Source organism: Girardinichthys multiradiatus, chromosome 20, assembly GCF_021462225.1.
Source record: "Girardinichthys multiradiatus isolate DD_20200921_A chromosome 20, DD_fGirMul_XY1, whole genome shotgun sequence".
NCBI classification, from domain to species: Eukaryota; Metazoa; Chordata; class Actinopteri; order Cyprinodontiformes; family Goodeidae; genus Girardinichthys; species Girardinichthys multiradiatus.
The window spans coordinates 31,318,089-31,340,438 of record NC_061812.1 but is presented as its reverse complement, the minus strand read 5'-3'; the positions used below and the strand labels follow the sequence as shown (position 1 = coordinate 31,340,438).

At 39.5% G+C, this 22,350-nt stretch overlaps 1 protein-coding gene across 1 annotated transcript in view; it reads left to right on the top strand.

Moving 5' to 3' along the window:
• Positions 1–1,193: 1,193 nt before the first annotated feature.
• mapkapk2a (MAPK activated protein kinase 2a) overlaps positions 1,194–22,350 on the top strand; it is a 50,157-nt gene continuing 29,000 nt past the window's right edge. The window contains exon 1 of the mRNA XM_047348839.1: positions 1,194–1,930. Within this exon, the coding sequence (XP_047204795.1) occupies positions 1,718–1,930 (213 nt within the window). The 5' untranslated portion in view covers positions 1,194–1,717. The remainder of the gene's footprint in view (positions 1,931–22,350) is intronic.

Genomic DNA, 22,350 nt, shown 5'->3' with positions numbered 1-22,350 from the left:
AGCAATGTTAGCTAACACTAGCATTTAGCTAATTTAGGTTACAAATTGTCATTAGCATACTAGATGGACTAAATTAATGTTAGTCAATATGCCAGTGATAGCCCTTTATAGCATTTTAGCTAATGTTGGCTTACAAAGTATAGTAAATAATACTATCAAAAGTAAGTAAATGTGAGGCAACGTGCTAGTATTAGCAAACAAGACAATGTTAGTATTTTAAAAAAACATTAGCATTTTATCCAATCTTAGCTCATGAACTAATGTTAGCATACCAGATGGAATAAGTTAATGGCAGACATGCCAGTGATAGTCCACATGCTAACGTTTGTCATTTAGCTAAAATTAACATTTTAGTTTACATATTGCTGTAAGGATGCTTGATGGAGTAACTATTAGGAAACATAGCAGGTAGTGCCCAACATATTCAAGCATAATAGCTAACTTTTTTGCTACTTATAGCATGTACACTGCTCTTAGTGCAGTAAATAAACTTTAGATCAGTATTATCTTGACTGCTCAGACTATTGAGCAGATTAGATAATAGCTTAGCTTTGTAAGAAGTGTTCGTCACCAAGACTAGCTACTTTTACTTTCACATTTTAGCTGACCTTTGAGCCTCAGTGGAAAGATAAGTTGTCCTGCATTCTGGAAGTTGTGGGTTTGATTCCAGCTTCCTCGTGCTAGATGCTGATGTGTTCCTGGGCAAGGCACTTATATTTCCAACCAATCTGCATATTGTGTATGACTGTGTGTGCGTTTGCGAGTGCAACTGGGAATGTGGCTCTAGTCCAGTGCTTTGAGGGGGTTAGTATGATTAGATTAGTGCTACAAAAATTGAGTCCATTTACCATTTCTTCCTCAGTTTTCAGATCTGCTGATAAGTCTGGTATTGCTAAAAAAAAAAAAAAAAAAACCCTAACCTTGAGGTAACCTGAAGGCTTCTGGTCAGAGATCAGTGTGTCTATTTTTGTCCCACCTCGTTGGTACCATCTTTGTTAGAGAGTCTTTTCCTTTCGACAATGCAACGACGAAATAAAGACCGATTTGCAAGGCAAAATATGACACACAAACAAAACATACAGACAAGGATATGGTTTAATTGTGCTTGTATTAAATGGTTTGTAGCTCGCCTCTAGTCGCTGTGTCGTTTCCTCTGTCGTACTTCTCCTTTAAGCACCGAAAAAAACCCCAGCTATGACGTGAGGAGTAAAACCTGCTGGCTGCCTGTCCATTGAAAAGTGAAGTGTGTTTGTCGAAGCTGTGGGTGTCGGACTTTCTCTCTTATTTTTTCTTTTCTTCTGTGGTTTCTGTCATCTTTAAGTTAATTTTCAGGTTTCGCGAATTTTCTATAGTGAAACCAACCGCTGTAGCTAACCTAGAGGATGTTTTAGAAAAGTTCCTTCAGCGTTTTTTTAGGAACCGGTGGAAGGCGGACACCACCAGAGATGGATAAGCTAACAGATAGCTCACTTGTTAGCCGAAAATCATAGATCACAGAATAGATTTGAGCTAGCATGCTAACAACTGTCTAACTTAGCATTGTCGGCTAAGTGAGAGACTTTAACTCCTAACATCAGAATTACTCCCTTCTAGTCTCTGGGCCTTGTTGTTATTTCGCCGTGTTCCGTTTGTCAGAAGACTGTTCAAAAAAGGAGAACGACGGTGCGGCATTGTCGAGAAGTGGCAGCTAAGTTACCTCACCAAGACTGTGGACATTATGCTGTCTAACGCTCAGAACCAACCACTCTTTCCGAACCCGGCGGGCCAGCAGAACCCCACAGGCCAGTTTCACGCCAGACCCCACCTACAGATTAAGAAGAACGCCATAACAGACGACTACAAGATAACCAGCCAGGTGCTTGGGCTGGGGATCAATGGCAAAGTGGTGGAAATCTTCCAGAGGAAGACCGGTGACAAATATGCGTTAAAGGTGAGCTACAGCAGTCAAACATGTCCTTATAAATGATCTAATTAGTATGAAGTTCATAGAAATACTGAAAAAGATCTAAACGTTTTGGTGTTTTACTTTTTGTCCAATCATTGTAGTTATTGCTCATGTTTTTCAATTCAGTTTATTCTTACTTGTTCTGCTTTGGCTGTATTACAAGAAGAAAAGGGGGGACAAGTGAGTTTATATTTAAATAGTAAATGTAATTTACACTCCCAAAATATCTTAAGCTAAAAGAACATGCAATAGCTGGAAAACAGACATTTTAGTTTAAATGTATTTAGTTTAAACAAGTAAAATATCCAATATAAAGTTGTTTTTTTAATTCAAGTGAGTCTTAATCAGTGTCTTACATTGAACTAGGAAGACTTGCAGAAACCCTGTATGTAATAAGATATTAGAACAACATTGAAAATATGTTTTTCTATCTTTGCTGCCATGAGCGGCAATTAATCCTGTATATGAGAAGCAGAGGCGACATCACATCATTGGAGTTTTACAAATATTTTAAAGCAAACACAAAATAATTATAGAGTGGAGATTATCAACTGTATTTAGCAATACACTGTTAGTGTGGCTAGCATTATTAAAATATCAGTGTTTACTCCCTGGAGCGGTGCTTTTTAAATTACAAAATGAAAAATATTTGATAACCTTGCTATTAAAAATTCAGGGTTTTTTGCATTCCCCTTCAAACGCAGTTTCTCCTGTGCTTTGTTCCATTTAATCAATTTATAACTGCTCAAGGAGTGCTTTTGAAGATGTTTTTCCTCACAACGTGCAGAAGTATTCAACATGAGCTGTCCCCCTCTTCCACTAAGCACTATAGTTGTCTAGTTGCTACTGTTCAGTAAAAAAAGTATTATTCCATGACTTCAGCAAATAACCAACCATAGTTTCACAGATGACCAAATTAATCCCTTCTAAAACAGTTCCATGGGCAATTTCTCATTATATACCATTAATGTCTTATTTTTAATAAAGGCCAGAGAAGAAGGAAATACAGAGATTTAATTAACTGGATACAATTTCCTAGATAACAGATAAAAGGTCAGAGAGTACAGTGAAGTTATGACTTTTTGTTTTTTGTTTTTTTTTGTAAAGCAAACTTTATTTTTTTCCCAAATGGAGGGAATTAGTCATTCCTTTGAGCCAAAGCCTAAAACTGGACGCTTATTCCAGGAAGTCAAAATAAATTTTTCTGCAATAATTTAGCTACAACGGAAAGAATAGCCAATTTTTTAACACATTTAAGACCATAGTGATATATATTTGGGATGAATGTGTAAACAGTAATTGTGATGCAGATGTCCGTATTTTTACAGCCCTTTTCCATATCAAGGGTGTTCCATAACGATATAAAATTCGAAATGATAAAACAGAGCTTCTTGGCTGAGTTGAATGAACTGTAGATGTGTAAAATACAGTTTTTTTTCACATATCTTCTTCCTCTGATTTCATTATAAAACACCTTGCTGACATGGAAAACATGTTACATCGATTCATCTTCACTTAGTAACTACAAGGGTTGGACAATGAAACTGAAACACCTGTCATTTTAGTGTGGGAGGTTTCATGGCTAAATTGGACCAGCCTGGTAGCCAGTCTTCATTGATTGCACATTGCACCAGTAAGAGCAGAGTGTGAAGGTTCAATTAGCAGGGTAAGAGCACAGTTTTGCTCGAAATATTGAAATGCACACAACATTATGGGTGACATATCAGAGTTCAAAAGATGACAAATTGTTGTTGCATGTCTTGCTGGCACGTCTGTGACCAAGACAGCAAGTCTTTGTGATGTATCAAGAGCAACGGTATCCAGGGTAATGTCAGCATACCACCAAGAAGGATGAACCACATCCAACAGGATTAACTGTGGACGCAAGAGGAAGCTGTCTGAAAGGGATGTTCGGGTGCTAACCCGGATTGTATCCAAAAAACATAAAACCATGGCTGCCCAAATCACGGCAGAATTAAATGTGCATCTCAACTCTCCTGTTTCCACCAGAACTGTTCGTCGGGAGCTCCAGAGGGTCAATATACATGGCCGGGCTGCTATAGCCAAACCTTTGGTCACTCATGCCAATTCCAAACGTCGGTTTCAATGGTGCAAGGAGCGCAAATCTTGGGCTGTGGACAATGTGAAACATGTATTGTTCTCTGATGAGTCCACCTTTACTGTTTTCCCCACATCCGGGAGAGTTACGGTGTGGAGAAGCCCCAAAGAAGCGTACCACCCAGACTGTTGCATGCCCAGAGTGATGCATGGGGGCGGATCAGTGATGGTTTGGGCTGCCATATCATGGCATTCCCTTGGCCCAATACTTGTGCTAGATGGGCGCATCACTGCCAAGGACTACCGAACCATTCTTGAGGACCATGTGCATCCAATGGTTCAAACATTGTATCCTGAAGGCGGTGCCGTGTATCAGGATGACATTGCACCAATACACACAGCAAGGCTGGTGAAAGATTGGTTTGATGAACATGAAAGTGAAGTTGAACATCTCCCATGGCCTGCACAGTCACCAGATCTAAATATTATTGAGCCACTTTGGGGTGTTTTGGAGGAGCGAGTCAGGAAACGTTTTCCTCCACCAGTATCACGTAGTGACCTGGCCACTATCCTGCAAGAAGAATGGCTTAAAATCCCTCTGACCACTGTGCAGGACTTGTATATGTCATTCCCAAGACGAATTGATGCTGTATTGGCTGCAAAAGGAGGCCCTACACCATACTAATAAATTATTGTGGTCTAAAACCAGGTGTTTCAGTTTCATTGTCCAACCCCTGTATGTCCACAATGAAGTGTTGTCAACAGTATACGAACAGTATGTTCACTGATTGGAAAATGTCTGATTTTAGAGTTTCTGACTGCCTGCTGATTTCTTGCTACATCTCTGCACAGTACCAATTCAAAGTTTTGACATGTTTACCAATTCAAGATAAACACGTGGTCAACGAGCGACTGTGTCTGCATCCTGTTGAAATGTAATGTTTGGTGGCAGGAAACCCACCATGACGAGCTTTACTTATTCACCCAGTTATAAACTAGTTATCTGGAAATTAACGCCATTGGATGGGGGTTCTCATGTTTCATGTGGAAAGAGGTTCTTCCTCAGTTCTCTTTGAATGGTTGACACTTGTTTAGTGAGCTGCAAATTTGGATTTAAATTGTGTCTCCTTCATGAAGATCACTTTCTGTCCTGGTCAATGATTAATGAAGAGCAAACGTTTCTAAAGATAAACCCACATACAACAGACTGATGCATGTCCACGTTTACCAAAGACATATAAGGATGAATTTAGCTTTGCTGGACTGCGCTGAGAAGTGTGGTGTGATGTTTGTTAAGGTACCGACTATGGAAATCTCCAAATAAATCCCTATCTGGCGAAAGCCTGTGTGGCAGGTCAAAATCTGATCACAATTTATGGCTGTGATAAACAGTGTAAACACATGCTTGCTGTTTAACATAAATCTGACCAATGTTTTAAGGGAGTTGGTTTTTAAAATAACTTTTAAATGCCTATTGTTGGTAAACCAGCTTCATACAAGGAGCACAGGATGGAACTTGCTAAGCTGCTCTGTTGTGGCTTTAGGTGTGTAATCTTACTGCTGGTCTCTACATTGTGCTGCTGTTAAAGTAGCCCTGACCAGTATTTTCACATAAAGATTTTAAGCAGACGATTATTATAAGTACTAAGTTTTGTGTTCTCTGATGTTTATAGGATCTGAAAGTGAAGTCCCAAGAGTTGATTAGTTGAAACCCAACGCTAATAACCTACTTGCTAAATTAAAGAAAAATGAACGAAATATTCCAGGGTTTGATTTATAATTTTATTGCGTGTGGCATGTTACCTAAACCCTTAACTCTTAATGTATTATAGCTAAATGAGGTCAATATTATACTCTAATATTTTAGTTGTGCATTTATAACAGAAAAATACATCACAGGTGTTTGACTTGAGCATGTAAAATAGACACCATACTGAAGTTCAGGAGGTCACGCCACTGTGGTAGCAAAGAAAAAAGACGTTAGTTTAAGATGGACCGATCAGACATTTTGTGGCGTATTCCTGATTCTGTTAAGATACAACCTGCCAATAAAGATTTGGTACAATTAAATAATAAAAAATACCTTTTGGTTTTTTTTGGGTAAATGAAAACCAAATATTTATAAGAATAACAATTTTATATTAAATAAAACAATGATTTCCTAAACAGCTCAAAGTTACAAAGTCAGATTCTAGTAATACATAATCATTTTCAAGGTTGTGGAGACGCATGTTAAACTTAACCAGGAGCTGGGCCTGGTAATTACTTTTCTACATGTAATACTGTGTTATGCCTGTTGCCTGGTTTAAATAAGTTTTAAAATAAATAAATATATATATACATACAAACAAACAAATCTGGATTAAAAAAAGAATTTCAGCATTTCTTGTTTAGAAATCCACAAAATTGATAGTCACTTTTTTATTGCACAGCAGAAAACATGTGCTCCATATTTTAAGATATTAATTTTTTACAAGACGAGTCAGAAAATAAATAACAGCGATGTTCAGCTTCATATTTAAGAGACAAAAACTCTTGATATTTATCGTTATGTTTTCAAGTCATTCGTTTATTTCTTTTATTTATAAAGGAGTCTTAAGCAGCTTTTCCGTCCATGATGGAACATACGTTTTTTATTTTAGACCAGAGGTGGCATTACAACATGTGTGTGTGTGTGCAGTTGGTGTTACACAGCTCTGCAGTTGAACAGTATTTCACATATAAACAAGGCATGATTACAAAGCTGGGATTGTAAACTGTCTTTAGCAGCTTATATTATGCAATCACCACAATTAGTGTTGTTAGTAATAGTCTCTGTGTGTAAGGCAAGGCAAGTTTATTTGTTTAGCACATTTCAGCATTAAGACAATTCAAAGTGCTTTACATGATGACATAATTACAGGTCCTTCTCAAAATATTAGCATATTGTGATAAAGTTCATTATTTTCCATAATGTCATGATGAAAATTTAACATTCATATATTTTAGATTCATTGCACACTAACTGAAATATTTCAGGGCTTTTATTGTCTTAATACGGATGATTTTGGCATACAGCTCATGAAAACCCAAAATTCCTATCTCACAAAATTAGCATATCATTAAAAGGGTCTCTAAACGAGCTATGAACCTAATCATCTGAATCAACGAGTTAACTCTAAACACCTGCAAAAGATTCCTGAGGCCTTTAAAACTCCCAGCCTGGTTCATCACTCAAAACCCCAATCATCGGTAAGACTGCCGACCTGACTGCTGTCCAGAAGGCCACTATTGACACCCTCAAGCAAGAGGGTAAGACACAGAAATAAATTTCTGAACGAATAGGCTGTTCTCAGAGTGCTGTATCAAGGCACCTCAGTGGGAAGTCTGTGGGAAGGAAAAAGTGTGGCAGAAAGCGCTGCACAACGAGAAGAGGTGACCGGACCCTGAGGAAGATTGTGGAGAAGGGCCAATTCCAGACCTTGGGGGACCTGCGGAAGCAGTGGACTGAGTCTGGAGTAGAAACATCCAGAGCCACCGTGCACAGGCGTGTGCAGGAAATGGGCTACAGGTGCCGCATTCCCCAGGTCAAGCCACTTTTGAACCAGAAACAGCGGCAGAAGCGCCTGACCTGGGCTACAGAGAAGCAGCACTGGACTGTTGCTCAGTGGTCCAAAGTACTTTTTTCAGATGAAAGCAAATTCTGCATGTCATTTGGAAATCAAGGTGCCAGAGTCTGGAGGAAGACTAGGGAGAAGTAAATGCCAAAATGCCAGAAGTCCAGTGTCAAGTACCCACAGTAAGTGATGGTCTGGGATGCCGTGTCAGCTGCTGGTGTTGGTCCACTGTATTTTATCAAGGGCAGGGTCAATGCAGCTAGCTATCAGGAGATTTTGGAGCACTTCATGCTTCCATCTGCTGAAAAGCTTTATGGAGATGAAGATTTCATTTTTCAGCACGACCTGGCACCTGCTCACAGTGCCAAAACCACTGGTAAATGGTTTACTGACCATGGTATCACTGTGCTCAATTGGCCTGTCAACTCTCCTGACCTGAACCCCATAGAGAATCTGTGGGATATTGTGAAGAGAACGTTGAGAGACTCAAGACCCAACATTCTGGATGAGCTAAAGGCCGCTATCGAAGCATCCTGGGCCTCCATAAGACCTCAGCAGTGCCACAGGCTGATTGCCTCCATGCCACGCCGCATTGAAGCAGTCATTTCTGCAAAAGGATTCCCGACCAAGTATTGAGTGCATAACTGTACATGATTATTTGAAGGTTGACGTTTTTTGTATTAAAAACACTTTTCTTTTATTGGTCGGATGAAATATGCTAATTTTGTGAGATAGGAATTTTGGGTTTTCATGAGCTGTATGCCAAAATCATCCGTATTAAGACAATAAAAGACCTGAAATATTTCAGTTAGTGTGCAATGAATCTAAAATATATTAATGTTAAATTTTCATCATTACATTATGGAAAATAATGAACTTTATCACAATATGCTAATATTTTGAGAAGGACCTGTACATGATGAACATTTTTAAAATGTACATTGCAGTGACGTGATATAGGAAAGTAAAAAGTTTGACTACAGATTGAAATTAATGACCTCAACATTTTGTAAAATCTTGAGACTAAACGAACCCCCTGCAGGATTATTTAAATCTTTAACTCATTCATTGAGGCACTCTGTGCTTTGTGGTCCATATTTTCCACAATAAAGTCAAACATTTCTGCCTGGGGAGGAGGTAATTTCTTAGAACCCTTCTGGGCTGTCTGAGTAATGGTGGAATATTCCTTTAAGACTTGTCCACGTCTGGACCAAGACTCAGAGCGTTCTTGGCGCTCTTCAACCTTGCCTCTAACTATTGTTAGGACAGCCCAGCTCAGCAATGGTCAATTGGGGAAGTGGTCTTTAACAATGAACTGCTTCTCACTGCACACAGCGAGGTCCTGTATTCCCTGAAGAGTTAGTAGACCTTTACCATAACTGAACATTTTTAAAAGACTGTCAACCTTACCTAATCTGGGTGGGTCAAGTAAAATAATCTGATTTGGGTACCAGCTGATTTTTGGGTGCATCTCTAGCACGGTTGTGTACTTTGTATGATGTAGTTATAGTTTTACTCTAGTTATGTTGATGTTGCACAAATTTGTACTAGAAAAGTTACCGTTTGAGGTAAAACTGCTCACACTGTCCAAAGGGCAGAAAAGTAGAAAATAGGCTGCTGAAATTGATTCTTGGCTACAAAAGTGCTTGTGGTGTATTTGACGACCCCTTCTGGATCAGTTCCCGTTTGATCAGTTCCTGTTTAAGACCTGATCTTGACACCCTTTTATATTTGGGTGTTGTGCGTGTAAAGGTTTTAATTTCATATTAAGTCTTGTGACTTGAAGATGAAGATCAGCTCCTCCAAGTCCAAGGCCATGGTTCTCGACCGGAAAAGGGTGGCTTGTCCTCTTCAGGTTGGAGGGGAGTTCCTGCCTCAAGTGGAGGAGTTCAAGTATCTCGGGGTCTTGTTCACGAGTGAGGAAAGAATGGAGCAGGAGATCGACAGATGGATCGGTGCGGCTGCCGCAGTAATGGGGACGCTGTGCTGGTCTGTTGTGGTGAAGAGAGAGCTGAGCCGAAAAACAAAGCTCTCGATTTACGGGTCGGTCTACGTTCCTACCCTCACCTATGGCCATGAACTTTGGGTCATGACCGAAAGAACGAGATCCTGGATACAAGCGGCTGAAATGAGCTTCCTCCGTAGGGTGGCCAGGCACTCCCTTAGAGATAGGGTGAGGAGCTCGGCCATCCAGGAGGGGCTCGGAGTAGAGCCACTGCTCCTCCACATCGAGAGGAGCTAGTTGAGGTGGCTCGGGCATCTATACCGGATGCTTCCTGGACACCTACTTCAGGAGATGTTCCAGGCATGTCCCACTGGGAGGAGGCCCAGGGGACGACCCAGGACACGCTGGAGGGACTATGTCAGAACGCTTTGGGCTCCCCCCGGAGGAGCTGAAGGAGGTGTCTGGGGAGAGGGACGTCTGGGTGTCTTTGCTGAGTCTGCTGCCCTCGCGACCCGGTCCTGGATAAGCGGAAGACTACGAGTCTTGTGACTTGTGTAGCCAGCCTGTTTCTGCAAATGTCTCAGATACAAAAGGTTGTTTGCATTGCAGTAGGGCTGAAACAATTAATTTGATTAATTGTGATTAAGCAATTATTTAAATAATTGTCAATTAATTTAGTAATAGAATAATTGTTATCTTGAACATACAGACTCTAAAACATGTAATTTGCTCAAAGAACAACCCACTCAGAGCAGTAATTAGGCCAGAATTGTACAACAAATATATGCATTTTGCATTTAAGATGAAAAACCTTCTTTGTCTGTAAATAAGCTCTGTCCACAACTCCTAAAGTGGCAGTTTTAGTTTCACCTGGTTCAAATCCTGTAAAAAAAAAAAAAGAAAATCTCAAACACATTTTGCCATGTGATTATCAATTGATTAATCGAAAAAATACTCTGCAGATTAATTAATTACAAAATAATCGTTTGCTCCAGCGCTAGTTTGCAGCATTAAGGCATTTCACTAATTCAAAGAAAGAAATTATGAAAATCCTGTGTCCATCTTTGAGCAGCTTTTCAGTATACATAAAACTCCTTTGAGAGCTAACAAGCTCCTGGATTTACACTACAGGGCTTTCAAAGTGACTGCCTGATACGGTTGGGGACACTGCCACATGTTATGTCATATCCATGTCGAACAGACATAGATGTAACACACAAGAATAGATACCACAGCTTTGACCAGTGATACTGGTTCTGCTCATTGGTAAAAGAACAAGGAAAACAGATACAGATGCCCAGTTTGAGAGATTGTATCTGAGTTCTAATGATGGCAAATTTGATTGTAGAAACTAGAGCTTTTTGTGAAGTGTCTGGTTTTTATGCCCAGGTACATGGGTATATTTTTAAACTCAGCCCATAAAGCTACTTCCCAGCGAACTATACACTCCAAGCTTCTCTGTGTGTTTGGGCCGTCACCAAATAAACTCATAAAGACGTGAACATTTCTCAATTTTCATATCAAACAGAATGTAAAAATTTGATAAAAGTGTGATATTTGCTTTCATTGTTTCTTTAACGTTTCTTTGTGAAACAGCTTGTGTATTTCAGGGTAATAGGGGGCTCTGTGTAATATTAAAAATAATCAGACGGTGAGGTGGGTGCTGCCAAGACAACATTACACACCAAGTTAAACTTCCTTTACGGCATTTTGAGCTGGAGCAGTGTACATGAGCCTGGCACTTGTCATTCATTATGTCAAATATATTGATTGGAAACGCAGACCGACGCAACACCAGCGGTACAATACGCTAATTTGCCGTCTTTAGCTAATGGCTGCAGGTAGCATAACTGTTACAGTTAGACCGCCATTTGTTGACATGGCGCTTCTTAGAGACGCTCATTTGAATTGGTGATTGACATCCGCCAAGCTCGTATAAACTCCCCTGCTCCAGCTCAAAATGCCGTAAAAGTTTCACCTGATGTGAAACGTGTGTTTGATTACTCTGTGGGTTTCTCAAGGACCCTGATGAGTGACACAAAAAAAGCAGAATTCTTTTCAGTTTCAAACCGTTAAATTCAGTTTCAATGTAATAAAATAAATTTTCAAGCCAATGCATTTAATTTCAAATTACGTGAATACAGATTCAGTCTGAGCATATTCCGTTTCTGATGGGACAAGCTTCTGCCCATACAGAACCTGCTTGCTGCAAGGCAACAGTGCTACCAACTGCTCTGCATTGCATCCCATTGACTAAACACGTTGGTGGGAATTTTGATGTTGTTACAATCTCTGTTCAGATTTACAAGTTATGAAAATCACTTCTATTGGTGGCCCACCAAAAGTGTACACACCTGTTTTTTAAAAGGGTTGGATTTTGTAAAATGAACCAAACCTTCTCCACAAGTAAAATCACATTTATCCTGTACAATTCAACTGAAAAACAAAAACCTTTGAAGGTGGAAAAACATAGGCAATAACTCAGTTGCATAAGTGTGCAGACCTTTAAACTAATACTTTCTTAAAGTACGTTTTGACTTAGTTTCGGCCTCTGTTTTTTGCTTTGAGTCTATCAGCATCCCTCGGCATGTCCTGTTATTATCTCCCTACTTTGCCTTGCAAAGGTTCCTCCGATCCATCAGATCGTGGGGACATTTCTTGTCCACACCCCTCTAAAGGTGACCCCACAGATTTAGCTGTAATCTGTGGGTGGGCTATTTCAAAACTTTCATTTCCTTCTCACAAAGCCATTCTTTTGCCAATTTTGATGATGATTCACATTCCTTGTAAAGCTGAAAAGTCAAATTCCTCTTTGTACTCAGCTTGCTTGCAGATACATGTGTTGTGGTCAAAACTGATTGGTATTCATAATTTTCTTCAACCTTGACAAAGGCATTTTAGTTCCATCTGAGGAAAAAGTAACTCCAGATCACAATGCTGCCACCTCCGTATTTCACTGTGGGTATGGCATGCTTTTGAAGATGTGCAGTGCTGTTTCTGAGGTAAATATGCAGTTAAGATTTATGGCCAAAAATGTCAAAAAAGGTTGGTTTTATCAGACCATAACAAATTCTCCAACAAGGTTTTGGGGGATTTTAGCATTTGAACAAGCATGTGTATACTTTTAAGTGTCATTGCAGGTAAACAAAGGTGGTAATCTGGCATAGAAAAGAGGAACTGGATATCTGGCCGTTTAAATTTATGATGAGTGAACTACTAAGCCTTACTCTTACAATGAAATAGAACTGCTTTTGCTGAGACGCTGTTTTATGACTACTTTGCGATAACGAAAATGTCCAGCGGATAATAAAGCCACTAGAACTTGCACTGTTATGTCTGATTAAACATTAAACAACATGAATACAGTGAAATAACTGTGGCAATATATCAGTCACAAAAAGAGGAAAGATGTCCAGATGTGATGTGTTGTTTCTCTGAATGATTTCTTCACAGCTGTTTGTTCATATCAGTATAAGATTGTATGTCTCCTCATTCCTCATTGATAAACAGATGCTTCTGTTCTACCTGTCGCTGCACGTTTGACCTGAAGCAAGAAATCTCCGACTTTTAGTCATAAAAACATTCATTGTTCATAGGTTGTTAGAGTGAGAGGCTTTTCCTTCACGGTTTGTCCTTTTAAGTTGTTATTAACACCTTACTTCTTACTGCGGTCTTACATTTTTCTCAGTTTCCTTGTACTATACATTGTTGAGATGATTCCCTTTAAATCGTTTTCAGTTAGCTACTACATTTAATTTATGTTCATTCACAGTAAAAAGAAAGTACACCCCTTTTAAATTTTAGAGTTGTATGTGTCTATGATTTTTATCCTGTGTTTGTTAGGTTTTCACAAACTTTTCCGTCTTGGTTTAATAAGTACTGATGGTGTAACCTGTAAAACACTTGCGGTTAGCTTTGATTTGTAGAACCTGATAAACCAGTTAATTTTTACTTTAAGCCTGACATCGGTAGATGTAAAGTTGTCCATTTTCTTTTCCCTGTGATAAGAATTTTTCTTCCTCGTTTTCTTTGAAATGTGTAGCCATCACATAAGGTGAGCTGGTTAAAGCAGTAGCCGCTCTTTTGTAACTATTAATCTGTTGGTGGAGACATTTCGGCTGACTTAACTTTTTTGTTTTTAAGCTCTGGTTTTTGAAAACTAAAAATCTAAAATGTTAAGATGTTGTGATGTGTTTCTTTTTCTGTTTATTTACGGTAGATTAACATTTGGCACTTTCCTGGTCTTTTCTGTCGTTACAGTATTCTTTCTCAGCATTTGTTCAGATTTGCAAAAGACTACATAATGCACATGAGGAGCATCAGTGACACTTGTATTGACCGACATAGATCATTAATAAGTAAAGCCATGTGGTATTTGTTTTGTCATGTGATAGTGATGCAGCGCATGATTGTGGGTAACGGAAGCAGACAAGCAATGTTAGCGGTATGGTCATTTTCACAGTGTTGAAACGGTAGAAAAATATGTATTTAATGGCAGTAAATATTTTTCATCAGTCCTAACAGCAGTATTAATATCTGGTATCAATATCAGCCCAAACAAATCTGGCCAAATTTTTATATTGGTGCATCTCAAACATTAATACAAAAACTAACAAAATTATGAAATAAATTCTTAATAATATTCAATAAAAAAAGGTCATGACTAATCAAAAATAAGACCAAGGTCTTGCAGCCAAACAGGTTTGCCCTCATCTTGGACCACTGATGCCAGTGTCTTCTTATATTAGTTGCTAGTAGATCAGTCTATGTGTAAATGTCAGGAGATTGTTCAGATTTGTTTCGTTGCGCAGACGCCACAGAGTAGTAAATCTTTCACATGATGTGTTTCTGATCTTTGTCTTAGAATCATAATTTCTCCAACACGAAAGAACTGACTACACCTTCGCTTTGTTTGCGGCTGTTGTTGCTGGTGCTGGTCACTTTGGCTGTTCACTGTTTTGGTCGTTTTATGCCTGACTTTTTTCAGGTAGGAAATGTTGCCGTCTACCGCAGGAGTAGTACTTTCGTACTGACCATGCATCAAGTGATTCAAGCCAGAGTGAGGTTTCTCCTCTCCCCTCTGCTATCTTTATTTACTGTGATCAGCTGGCACAATGCAAGTGGGTTCTGCCTTTAAATGTGTCAGAAGCGGGAGACATTACAAAATAAAAGCATATTTGCAAAGCAGACTCAGAAGAGACACTTAGACGTCCCTCTACCCAGACACCTCCTCCAGCTCCTCCGGGGGGAGCCCAAGGCATTCCCAGGCCAGCCGAAAGACATAGTCCCTCCAGCGTGTCCTGGGCCGTCCCCTGGGCCTCCTCCCGGTGGGACGTGCCTGGAACATCTCCTGAAGTAGGTGTCCAGGAGGCATCCGGTATAGATGCCCGAGCCACCTCAACTGGCTCCTATCGATGTGGAGGAGCAGCGGCTCTACTCCGAGCCCCTCCTGGATGGCCGAGCACCTCACCCTATCTCTAAGGGAGTGCCCGGCCACCCTACGGAGGAAGCTCATTTCATCCGCTTGTATCCGGGATCTCGTTCTTTCGGTCATGACCCAAAGTTCATGGCCATAGGTGAGGGTAGGAACGTAGACCGACCGGTAAATCGAGAGCTTCGCTTTTCGGCTCAGCTCTCTCTTCACCACAACGGACCGGCACAGTGTCCCCATTACTGCGGCAGCTGCACCGATCCGGCTGTCGATCTCCCGCTTATTTCAAAATATTGCTATAAATTATTAATCTTTTCACTATTACTTTGTTTTTGTGATTGTTTGAAGCCAACATTGAATGATAGATTTTGTTTCCTTGCACAGCACTGCCTGTCCAAACTTAAGCTACAATGAAGCTCCACTGTGAAGCTGAAGGTTAATAAAATTTTTATTTTCTCTAAAATTAACATCTGATGTACAACAAAATATATAAAAAAGACATTTGAAAAATAAGGACTCAAGTCTTACAAGCTTGTATTTGAATACGTATTTCTCATATGTGTGACCTTTTGGGTAGCTGTCCACACACTCGCACGGACCTGGTCTTTCTGTTTCTGTGTGGGCGGAAGTGTGCTTGTGAGGATGTGGTTCTGTGGTTTTGATAGATGGAGAAGGAACTTGCTCTCTAACTGTAAGAACGAGTACTTTCCAAGCCAGAGAAACTATCATACTGTAAAAAAAAAACCCCATTGTTTGTGAATATTTTTGGTTAAAAAAAATGGCTTAATGAACACAACTCATAAAGCAAAACGTCATGAATGTGTTCTTTAGCAACCATTTCTCTGTGTGTTGTTTCCTGCTTATTAACTTAGTTCCTGATAGGGAAGCAGTGTGGTTAAATAGTGCTGAATGGTGTTAACGGTAAAGGGAAGCACTTTTCCCCCTTTTTGCAAAGTTCACTTAAACTATTTAAAGTCTTGTTGCTCTGTTATGAATGGTAGCCAGAACAATCCATAGTGGAATTATTTGTTTTAGCAAGTCTAATCTGGACATAATGAAACAGAAGTAACAATCATAAAACACTAGAAGCAGAGAAACGAAGAAAATAAAGTCTAACCTTAACTTGATACGTTTATAATGTAATCTTTATGCAATTTTTACATTTTATACGGAGAGCATTAAGTATAACTGCCCCCATCATATTGCAGTTAGTTTTGTTTAGAATAACATCCTTATTCTTGCTTAAAGTGTAACTAAACCCCAAATCAACTTTTTTTGCAAATAAACTGTATAAACTGTGCCTTATGGGTGCCATCTCTGTTACTGTGCAAATTTTTCCATTTTCATGTAAACGTTTTTAATTCCGACATATTTGTCCTAAAATCATCTCATTGCTGCCCTCTATGAGTCGAAGGGTGGCTCCTACAGTTGAGTTTTCCTATTGGTTCAAACTGTACAGCATGGTACATGCTTATATCACAGCCCCATTCTCGGGTATTAAACCATCTCACTCAGACATGCTCCCGTAGCGAGTCAGGAGTTGGAATTGCGAGCATTGATCATAGCCGTTTATGCTTTATACCTTCGATCATATGCTTTACTTGAGATAATGTAAATCTACATGTAAATGTAAACTTTCTGAAAGTTTGTAACTGCTTTGAACGTGAGCCCATGTTAGCAATGATGCTGCTAACATCACTTTACCACTCAGAAACTGGACCCATTCTGTCCTCCACCGCCCCGACAGCGCCGGCTTCGGGCATCGCTGAGTCAGCACCTTGAGCCAGCGGCTCGAACGGATAAGGCTCAGGCCCGCTGGGTTCCACAAAGTCTCCCTCAACTTCCAGTGATGAAGGGGTTATTGTGAGTTAATGAGTTAATTTATGAAACTTTAGGTAAAGGACAAAACTAAACTGAAATGTCTGAGCAGGAGCATAGAACTACAGTACATAGAATTCACCTCACAGACTATCCCACAATTTCTATGCTTTGCTGACTTGTCAGCACTTTCTAAACCTTCAGGATCTAATATTGTCATATCGTCCACTCCCATCTCAAACGTATATCTTGAACATGTCCATGAATTCACTGTAGTCCAATGGCTTCCACAGTCAAAAGATCTAGATCCAATAAAGCACCTTTGTTTTGGTAAACTGGAGATTCACATCATGAATGTGAAGCTGACAAGTCTACAGCAACTGCTTGGTGCTGTCATGTCCATATGTACCTAAATATTGACATGATGCATTTTCAGCCAATAAAAGCCTCAGCCTACATGTACTTTCATGCACTTTCCTTTTTGAGTTTCTTAGAGAAAATTCTCAGATTCCTTCTTCTATCTATATCAGAGACCCTGCACCGCATTTCCTTAGGGAAAAAAATCTGAATTTGTCAAAATAAAATTGCAATTGGCAGGCTGCACTAGCTAAATAGGGAATTTATCATCAGGCAGCAATGGCTTAATCAGCATATCTTAAAAAAACAGGCAATTACAGAGTTTTCACCTAAATTTCATTGCAAGATACGTTTTTTTGGGGTTGTCGATTTAGTTTGAAACAATTACACACAATTCAACAAATGGGATAATTGACCTGCTTGGTACGTTCGCGTACCCACAAAGGAATGCCCCAGATTACTTTGAGAGCAGAAATGACTGCAGCTAACAATGCAGTGATGATGATCTATATGCTGGATTCTATTAATGTCCATTATGCCATCAATTTAGTACCTACTAAATATTGAATAATGAATATGATAATGGTAATGGTAAAAGGGAGAGGGAATGGTTTTTATTTTCTCTTCATGCTGCCTGAGAAGATGTTCAGTATCTGCACAAAATGCACAACTCTTCCAAACTGGGTCTGGTCATTGGTTCAACATTTAAAAATACACTAGTGCTTGAATTTATCAGTAACAAAAGGGGATCCACACTATGAGTCATGAGGTTATTAAAAGGATGCGTTAGTGAAGTCAGGCCAGAGCGTGGGGTGGAGATTGTTTGACAGTCAGAATTATATCCGGCTCCTTTATTCTCTGTTGAACCTCCATAAACAGCGTTATGTCTTGTTTCTAATTATCCTTATCACTCACACTGTTACGTTTCAACTTCAAAGACTCTTCTACATCCACTTCCTTTTCCATTAGGAGCTTTCATTCTGTATCAGGAAGTGAGATGACAGACAGTGCGACAGCTTAGGTTGTAAAACAACACATCCGTGCCATAGAGATGTAATAGATTCTCATTTCCTCCTCTGTTAGGACACTGGCTGAGGTTGCTGTGTTTTCAGTGGTTGACTGTTACTGTTGCTTGAAACTGTCAGTTTGACGGTTGATCTCGGTAAGGTGGAAGTCTCTACTTAATATATATATATATATTTATATATATAAAAAGTCACTATCGACAAGTGGATGTTTTTCCCCTGATTATTTTTTACAATTTTTTCCTCACTGTCTGACTTTATGTGAACACTTCCTGTTTTAGGTCTTTTGGGATAGCCAAACTTATTTCTCTTAGCAGTTCAAACTTAGCCACAAACTGGTTTTCCAAACACACACTGACCCTAATCATACCGCAAAATTAGATACAAAGTGCGTCTGCAAGGTGGCCTACAAACCGGATCCAGTTGCACCAGTTCTGTCTGAAGGAATGGACCAACGCTCCTGCAAACTATTGTGAGAGACTACTGGAAAGATACCCAAAACATTTGGTCCAGTTCACACAGTTTCAAAGACAATTCTAGTGAATACTAAGAAGATATACGTAACCCTATGAATTTGAACAAAAAAAATAAACCCACCTCTCAGTAGTTTAGCATTTAGGAAATAAATAAAAAAGCTGATTATATGATGGTCTTATGTGGCTTGGCAGATGTCTTTAAACGGATATCTTTCTGACACATGCTTCACTGAGTCCACACTAAACAAGTCAAAAGCATGAACTGAATCTTTCTCTGGAAACTTGTTGTTTAGCCTCCTTTTGTCACAGTAAGAAGCTTTTCTGTTTGAGCCGAGCTTAACCTGTCACCTCTGCATAATCTAAGTTCCCCACACATTTTAACTGCACTGCACCCACAGTGTGACTAATGCCGCTTTATCCACTGGCTTGATTTGGCCCTACTCGACTCCACTCGGCTCACTTTGCAAGCGTTTCCATTACTGTTTTTTCCGTAACGGTTCCTAGTTTTTTGGTCCCTGCTCCTGAGCAGTACGACTGGGGCTTAGTCGGGCCTACATTTGACTTGAACAGACTGCTGTTCACTGATTGGCCATGGGAGGAGAAGGAATGTGAAGGTTTTCGCTGAGGTAGTGCGGGGAAAAGTTAATAAAACTCAAGAGCTACAATAATAATATTAAGGACCACAATGGCCGGAGTGGGTTATACATATAATTTTACTATTTACAAATCATAAACCATGCCTGAAGGCTGAAAGAAAAAACGGACACATCAGCTTTCTGAATTACATGCAGGCGGGGCGCTGTATTGAATAACATACTAAATCAGCTGATCACACATAAAATCAGCTGTTCAGATGCACAAACATTTCTCTCAAAACACACAAAACATTACCACTATGAAACAGCGTGTCTGGTTCGGAAATGTATTGATGGTCCTTAAGCGAACCAGCGTGTGCAAGAGGAGGGAGCAGGCAGAGAGCAGCTGCATTGTATCGCACAGGAGGAAGAAACGCTGAATCCATGGAGCACCAATGTCCAATATCCAACCTAAAGCTAACCTTACCACGGTCAAAAGTCCACGGTTTTGCGCTTTAAAGTCCTTGTCATTGTTATTGCCATGGATAGGACAGAAACTTTCTCATAAAGCCTACAATTGTAACTTCTTCAAGGCAAACTTTGGAGCTTAACCATCCAGACAGCAGCGTCTCTCCTCTACGCTTCTCCTGACACACCCCCCTCACATCAGAACCTCTGAGACTTATTTTTTTTAAGTTCTGGCTGGTCTATGGTCCAGATAATTATCCCAGCGGATCATTTTATACATACAAAACATAAATAAGACATTCTAGCATATACAATAATATACATTATTAGTATTTAATTTATTTATGTTTTTATTGTTACTAGCAGCACAGCGCACTACACTGATGGCTGGAGGCGGGGCTTATGCCTCCATGAAAACACAACTTGTGCCGTACAGAGTAGTGGAGCAGACCTGCCCTGGCTGAAACGAGCCAGTGAGCTGTTTCTTGGCTCAGTGCTGCAGGTGGAGGAAGGGGTCTTCTGTTGCTGAACTCTCTCACACCTCCTGCTGTTTTACTCAGGAACTTTTGTTTGGCTTGTGGGAGGGTGTTGTGTGCCCATCTGCCTCCCTAATAAGCTTCACTGTTTAGCTGAAAAAGGCAAACGGGAGGTGATTAAAGGGCGGCGGGGGCGCGATGCTCGGACACCAGCAATGAGGTGACAGGAGTCTGTTTTCATGTGCAGAAGTGCATGTGGCTGAAGGACAGAAGCACTTTGTTTTTTTATTTTATTTTTATAGGATATGACTGGATATTGTGTCTATCCTATTTTTACTTTTAGGGTCCGATGGGACAAATTCAGAAGTTCTTTTATAATAGAAAATACGGATTAGCTGGAAATGTTTTTGGTTCTGCTTCAATGAGCGTTTCTGGGCTAACCGCACAAAGAAATGGTCATCTCCTTTAGGGCTGCAACTAACGATTATTTTGCTAATCGATGAAACTGTCGACTATTTTATTGATTAATCGATTATTAATCGTATAGCAAAAGGTGCTAAATAGGAGATTTGTTTTTACAGGATTTGTACTAGGTGAAGCTAAAAATGTGCCACTTGAGGAGTTCTGGATGGAGTATAGTTATAGACAAAGGAGGTTTTTCATCTTAAATACAATATATTTATAATTTTTGTACAATTTTCGCCAAATTACTGCTCTGATCGGGTTGTTATTTCAGCAGGTAGCATATTATAGAGTCTGTTTGCTCCAGTTAACGAATAGTCGATTACTAAATTATTCATTAATCTTACTACACTGTTTGAAGCTGAAATCTCACATTATTTAGCAGAAATTTGAACTTTTTTTGATTTCACACCATAGAAAACTGTTCCAATTAAAGCTGGGGTTTGCTTACGGTTTTCTGTGATCAACAGGCTAACTGCTATTTTCTGTAAAAGCCATTGACGGTGTATTTTGCAGCATTTTATAAACACTGTAGCTTGAAGTTCTCGAACAGTTGGTAGAAATTGATCTGGGTTCCAATGTCGGGGCTCGTTCCACCCGAGTTTTCAGAAACTCCAACTTCCCACGTACATCTGGAATGCAGCACTAGCTAAGTAAGAAATGATATATTTGTAATTTGATTTATTGCTTCATTTCATAAAAGTTTGTGTATTTTATGCACAGCTCTTCTGTCACAGTCCAGCGTCGTAGAAGTACCGATGTCTGGGCTTCATGCCGACCCCTTGCTTTCTTATTTTTGTTTTCACAGTCATTCTGTTGTAGGCTTGATGGTGCTTCCCTGGCTGCTTCTATGACTCAAATCTGTTCAAAACACGGGATGTTTTTAACATGAGCCTAAATCACCACAGCTCCACCGCCATGCTGGAAATCTAGCACCCAACTATTTGTGTTGTTATATTTGGGTTAACCACATGTGGCAATGTTCATGTGTCTCTACTTCAGTCTCATTTATCCAAAGGCCTTTGTTTCAAGTGTTGTTCTGACACAATTTAACAAGCTGGAGCTGAAACAATGCATGATATATTTTTTTTTTACAGTGCTGGCATAAAGGTAAGTATTTTACAATATAGTCTAGATCAGTGGTTGAGGTGCAATAATATGACATTTTGCTATCATGACTATTTTGTAAATTCATGTTTTATCCACATAATCGTGGTTTTGTTGAATTTGTTTAAGAATTTGCATGAAATATTACAAGCTGAAGTTCCTGCAGCATAAATGCTATCAACATCATTATTATCACTTAGTAGTAGTAGAATTAGTGTTATTGGTACTATTTTACTCAGTCCCTGTTTCTCTGAAGTTACCTTAATAAATAAAGATGAAATAAAAGACGTATAAAAAGGACCATAGAATAACTTCTTGATTTAAATAGTTTATATTTTTTATAAGCTATAAGCCAAATGATAGTGATTTCAGTGAATGAACACAAGACCACAGCAACAGAGAAAGTTTTCACTCTTTCAAAGGTTTTTACACGAGTCAACAAATCTAACATATTCCCCCAGAGGGGCGTTTTGCAGGAAGTTTTCTCAATTCTCGTGTTGGTGCTTTTAACAAAGTAGATGCTTGCTGAATTAGCATAAAGCCTTGTGTTTTTATTTTGGCTGTCCTGAATATGAACAGATGCTCAGCTACAATGCTGCTAGTCTCAGAAA